This window comes from Dipodomys spectabilis, unplaced genomic scaffold (genome assembly GCF_019054845.1).
Source record: "Dipodomys spectabilis isolate Male_0828 unplaced genomic scaffold, ASM1905484v1 ptg000081l, whole genome shotgun sequence".
Classification (NCBI taxonomy): Eukaryota; Metazoa; Chordata; class Mammalia; order Rodentia; family Heteromyidae; genus Dipodomys; species Dipodomys spectabilis.
The window spans coordinates 9,470,197-9,484,109 of NW_024870758.1; the positions used below are offsets into that span (position 1 = coordinate 9,470,197).

At 34.1% G+C, this 13,913-nt stretch overlaps 1 protein-coding gene across 3 annotated transcripts in view; it reads left to right on the forward strand.

The window, feature by feature from the left end:
• The window catches only part of Arhgap15 (Rho GTPase activating protein 15), a 655,060-nt gene that overhangs the window by 125,172 nt on the left and 515,975 nt on the right, over nucleotides 1–13,913 (forward strand). For all 3 annotated transcript variants that reach the window (XM_042683470.1, XM_042683473.1, XM_042683471.1), the window contains exon 6: nucleotides 1,495–1,584. In XM_042683470.1, coding sequence (XP_042539404.1) covers nucleotides 1,495–1,584 — 90 coding nt within the window. The remainder of the gene's footprint in view (nucleotides 1–1,494; nucleotides 1,585–13,913) is intronic.

Genomic DNA, 13,913 nt, shown 5'->3' on the forward strand with positions numbered 1-13,913 from the left:
GACAGTGCCCAGGCCCAGAGTTCAAGGCCCCACGACTGGACCAAAAAAAAAAAGAAAGAAAGAAAAAAGAAATCATGTAGTACATTAAAAACAACAACAACAACAGCAAAACCTCTTGTGTCCATATCTCAGAGGTCCTTTTGATTAGCATCATCTTATATGGTCATATGTACATAGCTATTGAGCTATTCTGCTCATCCTTTTATATACTTTTCAATACCTTTCTTTCAAAGCACAAAAGTTAATTGCATTTTGATAGTTTTCTCCATTCATGGATTCAACAAATACTCATCAAATAGTATGTACCTTCAAGAAAGGAAGGAAAGAGAGGCAAGTGAAGCCTTTGCTTTGGAAGCTAAATTCTACTGGGACAAATATTAACAGTTATGACAAAATATTATATATTTACATATGTATGATCATTTCAGTGAGGAATGAAATTAAAAATCAAGAAGTGAAGAGAAAAGCACTTGGAGTGCTGGAGCAGCTCTTTCACTTAAGACAGTCTTAAAAGACTTGAGACAAGGTGACCTTGGCTAGGAGCAGACAGATAAAGAATCAGCTATGTAGCATAAAATATCTCAGGTGCAGATAACATAAAAGATCAAGTGTAGCAAAGAAAGATCAAAGCAAATCAATATGCCTGTCTTAAATTCTACCAAGAAAGCGATAGCTTTCCCTAAATTCTTACATTTCTTCATGTGTATGATCATAATGTCTACTGTATTTTCAAAGATTTATATTTGGTTAAAAATAGATTTTGAAATGGGAGGTGAGGCTCAGGTTTGTAATTTCAGATACCTGGGAGACAGATATTGAGAGTTTGAGCCTAGTCAGGCAAAAAGTTAACAATACCTCCATATCAAGCAATAAACCAGACATCGTGGATTGTGTCTGTGATAATAACCTGCACATGAGGGATATGTAGGATGTTCATTACCTGAATGAAATTGAAAGATCCTACCTGAAAAAATAACTAAACAAAAAAGATCTGGGAGCATGGCTTAGGTAGTGAGCCTCAAAAGCACAGTGGGCCAGATTTTAAATAACTTTGTTAATGTCCCTAAGCTAAAAACCTGCCATACCTATTTCTATTCCATTATGAACCATGCTTTCCTTTGACTTTTTGATCTTGTATGTTAAAATGCCTTTGCTACATGAGCCATTGAATATCAATATTCCATAGCATATGGAATATTCTATCGTTCATGGAATTTAACATTTCTCTAACATTATTTCCAACCTACTCATATTTTAAATATTAGATTTTCTAATTACCTGTAACAGATGAAGTACTTCTAATTCTAAAGAGTTAAAATTATAAAGTCTCAAGTAAAAATTCCCACAAATTACATTCCTCTTTGGAAGAAAAAGAAAAAAGAGAGGCTTTGTATCATAAATATGTATAACTTCTAACTCAATAAACTCTTATTTTCTCTGACATGCATCCCCAATGATGTGTGCTTTTTATCCTTATTTCATTTTTGTTTACAGAAAACTGGACACAAACCAGAAAGTGTGGATTTGCGTGGAGCACAGATTGAATGGGCCAAGGAAAAATCAAGCAGAAAGAACGTCTTTCAGGTAAGAATGTTACATATATTCAATTTATTCCTATTCCTTCTAAAGCCGAGCTCTCTTGGGTAATCAAAATAAGACTACCTTCTTGTGATGTTTTCTTGTGCATGAACTTGTTGTCTGAAGGTCGTTATGAAAGACTGACTCCTCTTGCTGGTTGAATCTGTGGTTTGTTTGTTTTTCCCTGGTGTTGGATTGCTATCTAAACACAAAATATATGTTTTATATTGACTACTTTTACATATAAGTCATTGATGTTTGCAATGCTTTGGATAGCTGTTTGAGGCTGCAACTTAGAATGTTTTATTTAAATATATTTAATGTACAACTTTCAAACATATACAAATTAAAGTTCACTAATGACATGCTACTTTCAATTATTGCCATCCCTGGGTTCCATTCATTTGTCAGTGCAAATAAGGGGAAATGAGAGCAATGAACAACTATTGAAAATGGATTTTTTTAACTGCATATTTTGAGATTTGGGGGGAAAAGAATCACTCATTAATAATTACAATATTGAAAGGAAAGAATCAGATAAAATCCTTAGAATTAATTGGGAATTTTAGTGTTTTCACTTACGAGGTGACCAAAATCACATAATTTTTGTATGGCTTGTCTTTGGCAATTAACATCACATTTTTTATTATAGAAACTGGTCTTTTTGATTTTTAGATGTAGTTTATATTTTCAAATTAGCCAATAATCTTATGGTTGTATGTGGAAATTTATACCACTTAGTAGGCAAAGGAGGTAAGTTATTATACATTATTTAAACTTTAAAGTCTCTTAAGGGAAAGTTTGTCCTTGCAAAAAGTCAACTCTTTTTAATAAAAGCTTGCAGACATAGCTATGTGCAATCTTATCTTTTAGAGCAATAATGAGAGCAATTTTTTTTAACCTATACTTCTTCTGGAACTGTAGAATTTGTTTTCCGGTATGAATTGTTTTTTTCCAGATGCTAATAAAAGTATATTCAAATATTTTGGGCTCATTCAGATTTAAAAAGAGAAAATTTTCAACACATTCTGGTACGAGTTTCATCCTCTATATATGTGCAGATGTTTCCTCCAAAATACAGAGAAGATGTATATGTATTTAATACATAGAATTACTGTTCCTCAGTTAAAAATATTTTTTAAAAGAAAAAGGGAAGGAGGAGGAATAGAATTAGAATGAAAGGGAGAAAGAAAAGGAGACAGATTGAAAATCTAGCTAGCAAACACACAGATATAAATAAATAAATAGTATTGGTTAGAATGAGGCTTTAGAAAAATCATATGAGAAAAACATATTTTGAAAATTTTCTGCCATAAATGATAATACTTACAGTCTATAATTCTATCCTCTATGATAACCTGGATGATCAGATAAACCAAGTTGACCAAACCATTTGTATTTGTATTATAATAACTCGATTTGTAAAATAAAAGACATTTTCATTTAATATTAATGACATGGGACATAATGCCTGAACAATAGAAACTCCAAGAGGTAGTTAATTCTTTCAAATTTTTCCTGTTAACCAAGGAAAGGTTTAAGGAGATCACAAACGATGTTCATTGTCAACTAGGTGATAATAAAATAGTAATGTATAATAATGAGCATGTATATATACTTACACTGTCTGTAATTATGTTACACATCATACTAAGCTTTACTGAATATTAGCAGTCTACTCTTGGATTTGTTCACTTTGTTTTTGTGTTAATATATGTATTTTTTAAGGATATTAAAATTTTTTCTCACTTTTGACAATTTTGTAAAGGAGGAAATCTTACCAGCTGATTTTATTTTTAATGTATAACATTGGGCACTAGTGTTCTGACATATGTATTATGTATTTTTGCCTACATATATACATATTTGCATACATGTGTGCATATATGTATATATGTGTGTAAATGCATATGTATACATTATTTTGCATCATTTAGAGAATTGGGGTTATAAGGATATTGTGGATGACAAAACTAAAGAAAGATTCAAGCTTCATTTTCTGCTTTCATTCTGCCATAGTGAGATCTTTACTTCACCTAACCTTATCTAGTAAAACTTACTAATCCATAGATACTGAAGATGACAGTAAGCCTTTTGAAAGGAACAATATAAATAGCTTTTATAGTTCTCATCACAAAAAGGCATAGAGAAGCGTTTTGCAGACAGCTAAGCCTAGATGACTTGCATCAATATTTGATTAGATACATTAGCTGGTCTAACTCTCAAATGATCAGAATAAACATGATTATATCTCAAAAACATGCTATTAAGGAATGCATGAATCTGAGTGTGTATGTGTGTATGTGTTTGTGTGTGTGTGTGTGTGTGTGTGTGTGTACTTGTGTGTGTGCGTGAGTGCGGGCAAGGGTTTCATTACCTAAAGAATAATGAAGTATTTCTTCTGACTGAAAGCAACCAGCATTGCTTCCGCTGCTGGCCCACATCAGAAATAGCTTTAGAATTTCAAGTTTGAATTAGGCTTGGTGTTCAATCTCAGACTATGAATTATAGATTACAGAGAGCAAATGACTATTGAGATTTTTAGTTAAAGAAAAATCAAAGAAGAGCAAAATTAGAAATAATTTAAAATTTGAAATCTGTCTTTTAAAAGTTGATGGATTAGCAATCACATAGCCCATAATTACAATGTCTGTAAAAGAACCTAACTTGAAATGAATAAGAAAACAAACAAAAATGGTGAGTTTATGGGATAACCTTGACAGTTGCAGAATGCATTTGTGAAATGTTAAAGAAATGGAAAGCTTTCATTTAGTTTATCTGTGGGTATACGGTGTTTGGACATTTGACTTGTTTATTTTCTCTTCATACTCAAAGTCACATTCCTTTACACGCAAATTCCTATCACATACTTATTGTTGATCCAATTTTACTTGAAATGTACATGGTGACATGACAGTCATAACACACAAAGTATTGTTATTATTGAACAATTGTTGGTAAATCAAAATTATGCCCTTTGCTGAACTCAAGAATATCTGCCTATTTTATAACAAGAATCAGTTGCCTAATTGAAACAATGTAATAAGTAATTCATTTTAAATATGGATTTCTATGATCAAATACATGACTTTACATATATGTGCTAAAATATGTTCATATATTTATATATACTTGTTCATAGCATGTGCATGTGCATATGTACCTGTCTTTATACAATCAAATGGCTTACTTTTAGGAATACAGTGAGCATTTACACACGCACACAGAGAGAGAGAGAGAGAGAGAGAGAGAGAGAGAAAGAGATGTTGTGCTTAAAAAAGTGGTACTAATTCTAAGTTAAATTAGCAAATGTTCATTGCTAGTAACTTTTGTTTAATTCTGCAGACAGCATAATTGTCAAGGACCATCACAAGTTTGATGTAGCTTGAGAAAACATTTAACAACTGAGTGATTTGTAATGAACTGTGGTACGAGTTTTCTTAGTTAAGAGCCAATGCTTGGTCTTCATCGGGGAAAGGAGGAATAAAAAGATTTATGTTCCAATCGCATGTTTTAAACATTCCTGTTAAGTGCTAGTTTGCTCTTTGGTGTTTAGCCTGAAATTTAAAGCACTAAGGATTAAAAGGATTACAACATAATCTTAAGTAATCCTAAATGCCATTTACAGAGAGATAGTTGTAATAACTAAATAAAATCATGTTAAAGGATGGAGTATTGTCAGGCAGCAGGCATAACGTGAGTGATTATGTTATTATCATAACCAGGTGACTGTCACCTTCCTCCTCTTCTTCTAGCTGCCTTAGACATTTAGGAAGGCTTTCAGCATGCAATTGCAAGCAGAACATGGTTGCATTTTCATTAAAAACAAAGCAGATTTTTTTCTGGCTTCAATACATTCTGGTTTCAAAACAAGAAAATTTTTATTTAGGTTTTGTTGCTTCCGGTGAATATAAGAGAAAAGTTAGGAAGTTTTGCAATGGGGGTAGATGGTTCATGACATGACACTCTGCAGAAGAATAAGGAAAGCCCAGAGCATTCCCCAATTTCCAAGGGGATACACTGTTAATATATGAAGTTAAATATTCTGTCATAGAAATTTCTGTCATAGAAATTCATTTCTTGGTGCCTGATACTGAACTGAAGACCTCATAGTTGTTTTCCTGGCTTGCTATGCTGATACTCTAATCCAGATTCTGTTAGTTGTTTGGAGGTGAAGTTTTATAAACTTCTCTTCTTGACTGCCTTCGGATTATCAATTTCCAGATCACAGATTCCTATACAGCTAGGACTATAGGCATGAGTCACTAGCAGCCAGCTGTAAATTAGTTTTGAAAGAAAGCATCAAAAACAAAACAAAAACAACAAAGCCAGCCAAGGTAGGAAATACATGAGACTTTAACTGTAATTAGCCAGTGAAAAACCGGAAGTGAAACTATGGACCAATTGATAGAGTTATAGCTTTGAGCAAAAAATGTTCAGGGTTAGTGCCCTGAGTTCAAGCCGCAAGACCAACACAAAAATACAAAGAAGAAGGAGGAGAAGGAGAAAGAGAAGATACAATATATTTTCTTAGTTCTTTCAGTATAAGGTAACAATTATTCATTGAAAATAATTAATTCATTTTTATTATAAAGACATATTTTTTCAGAACCAAGAAGGGTGGATAAGATGTAGTTTTTCTGAGTTACATTCCAAATAAAATTTTATAAAATTTTTCTTGTGAAAATACACTGGAGTCATCTATAGATTATATGTAAATTGGATAAACCTAACAATTAATGAATGATGACTAATTAGAAATGTATCAATTGTCTATTGGAAAGGCAGGAGAAAGATCAACCAAGGAAGTAAATCTGTCCAGCTAATCCCTATGGTCAATTCATAACCTCAAAAATGTAGTGGTCAAATTTCCAGATTTTCATATTCTTTTTTAATACAAAAGCATATCTTTGGAGACAAGTTTTGTTCCTTGAGAGTAAGAAAATGTAAGAAGAGGTTACTCATTATTCATACTACTGTTCTGACCTCAGATGAATTCTCTGGCTATATGTATATTAAACATATTCATGTAATATTTTCCATGGATATACATTACAGTTAAACATAATTTGATTGCTCTTCCTGATCTGAATGTCTTAGCTTAAAATGCTGAAGTACTACTTAAGTGTATTAATGTGAATATAATTTAATAACATCTTGGAAAATGCTATTTAAAACCAAGAGGAAAACTACTTGTATTTTGCTTTTATCCATTTCCTTGTGTTAAAAGTGATGGTTAAAATAAACCTGTGCTTGCATCAATTTTTCCTTTCCTTTTTCAATGATTGTAGTTGACTGAATGCAAAATGATGAGTCCTCACATCATCCATGCATTGGTTTTCAAACTGTTTTCACTTTAGAGAATTACTAGCTGTGTCTTAAAAGGCATGGCATTAAAAACTGAACCAAAGAAGCATTCATGTCTAATACAGTTTGGGGCTTTTTTTTCTCTTTTTTTTTTTTTTTGCTTTATAGCTTATCCTCAATTATTTTATCTTCCTATTAGCTATCTACCTATCATTTGAAAGGTAGAGAGAGATACCGAGCCCCTGAGTCTGAGAATCAGTATTTCAGTTTTTCCTTTGTGGATTGTAACTTTATGTAAAACCAGTACCTCCAATTTACAGTTTGTTGCACTGAGAGAAAGTGATAATAAGCTTTACCTCATCTGCCTCTACTCAGTGTTAAGGCTAAAACAAAGGGATTCTTTGATGTATTTTAAAACTACTACCTAGTAGTGATTTTAAGATAAATATACCTATGTCTCATTATTGATATACTAACTACATAATCATGCAACATTTTGAGGGAAATTCCAGGTGTGGATTTCAGAAATTCTGAGATGAAGGAGATAGGTGTCCTGAAAATGAAAATCCAGCATTTCTGAGTACTTCAACTCTTTCCACTGTTTTCTGAATTTAGAAAGGAAGCTTAATATACCATGTAAAAATGTTTTAACTCATTGGGTAACAAAATAGCCTCAAATTTTATTTCTAGTGTTTTGTTCTCTGACATAGTACAATATCTAAGTAAGTTAATTAACTAATGGCTTATCCACATTAATACTTTAAGGAAGATCTTTTTTCCCTTGAAGTTGCTAGGAAGTTAATAACATCAACTTGGGAAAGATAACTTGGAAGCCTGGTGCCAGAGGCTCATGCCTGTAGTCCTAGCTATTCAGGAGGCTGAGATCTGAGGGTCGTGGTTCAAAGCCAGCTGGGGGATAAGAGGTCTGTGAGACTCTTATCTCCAAAAAATCTACTCAGAAAAGGCCATAAACGGTGCTGTGACTCAAGTGGTAGAGTGCTAGCCTTGAGCACAAAGAGGCTCAGGAACACTGCCCGGCCCTAAGTTCCAGCCCCAGGTCCAGTAAAAAAAAAAAAAAAAAGGAAAGAAAGAAAAAGATAACTTGGAAATTAGTCCAGATGAGTATGCCACCACATAAAAGAGAGCAGCTGGGTGTGGTGGCTCATGCTTATGCTTCCAGAAGATCAAGAGGATCGCAGTCCAAGGCCAATCAGGCAAAAAGTCAGAAAGACCTCAAGTCAATACGTATGGCAAGTGTGGTGGCAAATCCCAGAAATTAGGGGAGTCCTTCGGTAGGAGGATCACGGTCTGAGACTAGCCCAAGAAGAAAATGAAGACACTTTTTGAAAATAACTAATGTAAAAAATGGCTAGAGGTATGTCCAGCAGAGACAGAGCTACTGCTTTGTAAGCACATTCAAAGTCCATATTGCCAAGATAGAATCAGAGAGAGACAGAGACAGAGAGAGAGAGAAAGAGAGAGAGAGAGAGAGAGAGAGAGAGAGAGAGAGAGGGAATGGGGACACATTCTGATCATCTACTAAGGTAGCATATTAAGAAAATAAATGTTTTCCAAATTGGGGAAAATACATTTAACTATTTTCCTGATTTAGAGACTTCACTTTCATGAAGATTGCACGTAGACTTTTTATGAGGAAAGGACTTGATTTAAAGTAAGGCTTTGATATGGAAATAAGAATGTCAGAGATTATACAACTGACTCCAAAAATTGTAAGTAAGGCTTTGATTTAGGAATAACACTGCCAGAGATTATACAACTGACTCCAAAAATGATAGCCAGGAACCAAAACCAAAACTTATTTGAAGACTCTAGAACATGTTAAGCTTTGACCAACGAAAGGAAATGCAGGAGTGAGGAGAATGGAAAAAGCAATCTCCTCAGATGACAATCATAATCATATCTGTTAGTGCAGCATATGTGACTAGGGAAACAAAACTTTTTGTTTGATTGTTTGGTTTTATATTTTTTTTTTGACTAGAGAGACAAAATCTTTTTTCAACAGATTAAACTTTGGGAAATAGCAATTGTTTTAAAAGCATACATACATGTCAATGACTAACTCATATAAATACTAATTAAGTATATTTGGGGGGGATACCAATGTTTTGTTGATTAGGGATTTGTGCTGGTCTGGGGTGTTGGTGAGGATGTGGCTCATTTGCATATCTTCATCCTTCCTCTACCAAGGGCCGCCTACTAACTCAATCTGTTTCTCTTTGAACTAGCATCACAACAGAATGAAACTAGATGACAATAAAGATTGCCTATATATTAGCTCTAAATTAGCTTTAAAATTGTAAAGTTTACAAAGTGACACAAAAAATAGATCAAAATATAAAAATAAAAGAAAAATGTGGACTTGCTTCATCAGACTTTAACATCTGAGCAAAAAAGTGGTTGCAAACAGCCTAGGGAACGTGTGTTGCCGCTCTGCCCACTGCTTCTCCTGGACCAGATGGCTGTATGTGATACAGATACAGAGCTATGTGTTCAGAATACATTCTGAGTGTCCGTTTGGCACTAGGCTAACTGATCCACTCTTCATCTGAAATTGTGCAGTGAGTCCCATGCTCTCAGGAAACACACTGTCATTCTTGATGTCTTGGTAGAGCACATGTGATATGTCTCTGTGTCATGCATGGGCTCCGATGGCTAATGGTGAAGTTTCTCTATGTTCATAAACCCAGAGAAAGGCTAGCCAGCAGCATGGGACTGAACTGAAGTAGTAAGTAATAAGTCATGTGACTCACATCTTAGGAAGTACAGAATGTATTACACTGATTAGGCAAGTCAACACTCAAACCAAGGGGACACTTTTCCATATCCATTTACAAATTTCTATTTTATATTTGTAAAACGAAGCAATGAGGTTTACCTCAGGCTGAATAGGATGTTTTTAAATAAGAAACAAATCTATCCCAGAAAGGAGGAATGGCTTAATTCCTAAAGCTGGAAAATAATAAAGAGCACCAATAAATGGTGCGCCATTTCCAGCTTATCCATAAGGAGGAGGCAGGATGCAATAAAACAATGCTTTAGGATAGCACAGGATCACTAGCAAACAAAAAGCTCGTGCCTTCATTCTTTCAAAATGAGGATTTTTAGAAACACCATGTAATAAGACTAGACCTGAAGGTAAGAGAATATACACATGTATTTATACGCACACATCTATACACATATATTCATTCATTCAGATGTTTATATATCACAAATCACTGAGCAGAAGAAAATCAGGACAGTACTGAGTAAAACTCTGAAACCTCAGAGCAATACTTAAAGCAGGATATGAAAATAACAAACCATGCATCCATAAATAAAGGCCCAAAAGAAGTCAAGAAGAGACAGTAGTGAGTTAATGCTGAAAAGAAAATGTCAGCACTCACACAACGTTAGAAAAAGCTACTTGTCAAATCTCTATATAGGGTCTTTCAATTTTTGCATGAAGCATGCTTCTAAACATTCAGTAGAAAATAAACATTCCAAAGCAAGTAGATATACACTGAAAGACAGTGAGGGATTCTTGCTTGAAAGGTGAAGAGATAAGGATGTTGTTCATTTATCTTTACAAAACTGGATGTTGCTCGGCTGTAATCCTAGCTAATCTGGAGGCTTACCTCTGAGGGTGGAGGTTGAAAGCCAAACTGTATAGGAAAGCATAAAGGAATCTTATCTCCAATGAACCAGCAAAAAACCAGAAGTGAAGCTGTGATTCAAGTAGTAGAGGGCTAGCCTTGAGAAAAAAAAAGCCAACATACACACACACACACACACACACACACACACACACACACACACATCTAGGTTGTTGTGAAGTAGCCTAGGTGACACACTAAAATGAAATGGCTGAAAGGTGAGGACAAATCAAGGAATAAGCTGTGGATTATTCCATATAAGTGATCAGTGAAACATCCTAACCAAGGAAGAGATGCTCACATGAAAGGTTTAAGCATATATCTTCTCAGTGCAGAGCTCGAAGCTTCTGGACCTCGACCTTTTACCTAACACTGCTTTTCCAGCAAAGGGAGAATTCTACCTTGCACTGTCTGGGCAGTTAAATTTAATTTATGATTTATTTTCGAAAAGGATCACACTCATGATTATGGTAAAAAAAACAAAAAACAAAAAAACTACCAGAGAGCTCATGCCTGTAATCCTAGCTAATACAGAGGCTACAATCTTAGGAGGATGGTTTATAGTTCTCCTTGGTAGACAAATTCCTAAGACTCTGGAAGTAGAGTTGTGTTAGGAGAACACCAGCCTTAAGGGAAAAAAGCATGAAGCCCTGAGTTCAAGTCTAAATAACAATACCAAGAAAAGAAAAAGAAAAAATACTTTGACTATTTAACATTTCAGTGGGATAGCTTTACCATCATTTCCTAGAGATGGAACTTAAGAAGGCAGCCTTTCAATATGTAGGTGGTGCTGAGAAGGGGGCAGAAATTTGCATAATACTCTTCTCTTCTGACAGTTACATTTCCTTCCAACAGAAAGAAAGGTACTTGTTTTCAGCCACCAGCATTTTCTACCAAAGCATCTAAATAAAATCTAGCAGCACCTTAAAATTTAGCACATACAAATATAAATATTTTGAAGATCTAAATACTGGAAATATGTGTATACCACAAAATACAATTCACGACATGGTTGGAAATGGTTGGCTACGTGTTGAAACATACTGACACTTTTGTTTAAGTAAGGACCATTCTGTTATTAACTTAAGGGAATCTTAGATGGACTGGGCAGAATTCTGCATTATTCATAAAAGCACTGCTGCCATCTGGTGGCCCACTGGCAATTCAGCACTGGCTTTGCTGATTTCATTTGACTGAGTGCTCCTGAGAGGTATGTAAAAGGCTGGCTTTGTGGGGTAAAATGAAAATGTGAACATCCTCGGCTTTAGATGTCAGTCACCTGGTGCAATTCTTTCTCACTGTGCAGTTGTAGAATGGAGGACTCAGGGAAGGTAATGAGATACTTGGATATCTTTTGCCCCAATGTGAAAATATATTTTACACGGCTTATCTAAGGAAGTTACTCTTGGCTGTTGTTGACTGATGAATTTTATCAACATTCATTTCTGTTGGCAAATAAATATGTACTCAAATATTAGGAAGATTTATTGACTCTAAAGATATACTATTTTGCTTAAATAAGAATATACGCGAGATGCTATAATCCCTCACTTGGATCCAAGCATGAATTTTTTTAAACACTCATTGAAACTGGTTTTTGGAAATAATATAATTTGCAGTGTCAAAAAAGAAAAACATGAAAAGAACTTCATAAAACTAAGGATTTTTTCTGGTTTGACTCCTGTATTAAAGAAATCAAATTAATATTTACTGATTAGAATCCTATAAAGTAATACTTCTTTTAGGATTTACAAGTTAAACTACAAATGTTATTTGGCTTACATTGTTACTTTTCTTGAAAATGATATAGTAATAAATATAGTTTAAAATTTTCAATGGATTTTCAAACAGTGCATTAATTCATTCTTAATCAGACAAAATTCAGATGTCTATATATTTTTTTTACTTTTTAATAATTACAGAATGGCTCATTGTATATAATGAATGATATTCTAACCCATAAAAATTGGTATTTATTTAGCTCAGAAGTCTTTGAAGATTTGAGGAGATAATGAGTTAAAATTGCCCCAGGAGGAAAATTGTAGTTTCATAGTGAATTCTCAGAGATTATATTTAATAGTTAATGTTCAATTTCTAGTGGATATTTCTCTGCTATTCCTGCTATTAAATCTTATTATTTAGTAAGTCCACTATCAAGTAGATATTGCAGAAAGACAATATAGAATATTATTTTTTACAAGAGAATTTGGAAAGTTTTATTTTAAATAAGATGTTTGGATTTTGTTAACAAATTTTCAGTCTTTGAATATATACTTGATATTGCACTTGTTACAAGATTCTTTGTCATTGAAAATATTTCCTTTTCAAAACGTATCATCTGGTTCAATGGAAAACATGATGCATGCCCTCTGGAAGATGGCTCAGTTCCTCATTCCTTCTCCATTCTCTCATCTACCTATTCTCTACTCATCTTAGAAAGTGGAAATGAATGAATGTCAACTACAACAAAACCTTGCAAGGAAAGAAAACTTGATTAGGCTTCTGTCTCTTTCGTGTATACATATGCAGCTTCAAGTAACTTATTCTCCTAACAGATTTGGACTATGTGATTGATAATGGCTCTGTCACAGTGATAATAAGCCATTTAGCTATGGTCAAGATGCCCAAGTTTTACTCATCAGCCGCTCATATTTCGTTTCCGAACATTTACATTTTGGCAGCTTTCACAACTACTTAACACAAAATTCCCATTTATTCAGGAGGATCCATATATTATAATGCATGATGTCACCTAAAGCCTTTAGTATGTATTTGTTAGGTGTTATATTTTATAGCAGGGCAGATAAGGGTGTATTTATTTATAAGTAATTTTATGAGAGTGACAACTGCATCTCAGAGCAACAATCTTTTTCTTTTATGGGAAGTTAGTTTTGAAACTTCAAAGCAAAAGGGTTATTGTTGTTGTTGTTTATGTTATGATGCCTGCCAACCTCTTCCTTGGGTTGGTCTCAATTGAAAGCAAAGTTTGTGCAGTGATCTCAGAAAGCAAGAATGAGTGAAATAGAAAACAATCACGTGTTAACAAAACCCATGGTAGGATTGGTTATGAGGTAACTAGAATGCCTATCAGAATTTTCCATCCAAAGGTTGACAAGAAGAAATACTGTTTTCATTAACTTTTGACCCTTTGATTTATGGTTGCCTGTAGGACTTATTAGTCTACAGTTAGATCTTCCTGATTTCCAGGCTGTGCATATATGCCAAATTCCTTTCAGGTAGACTACTCCATAGAACCAGAATTTGCCCACAGCAGGGAGTAAAAGGCATGGTCTGAGTACTTGAGGGAAATTATGGTATGAGGAGGGGTTGAAGCAAACACAGAACTGCTTACACAGGCTGCAGCTTTAGTCA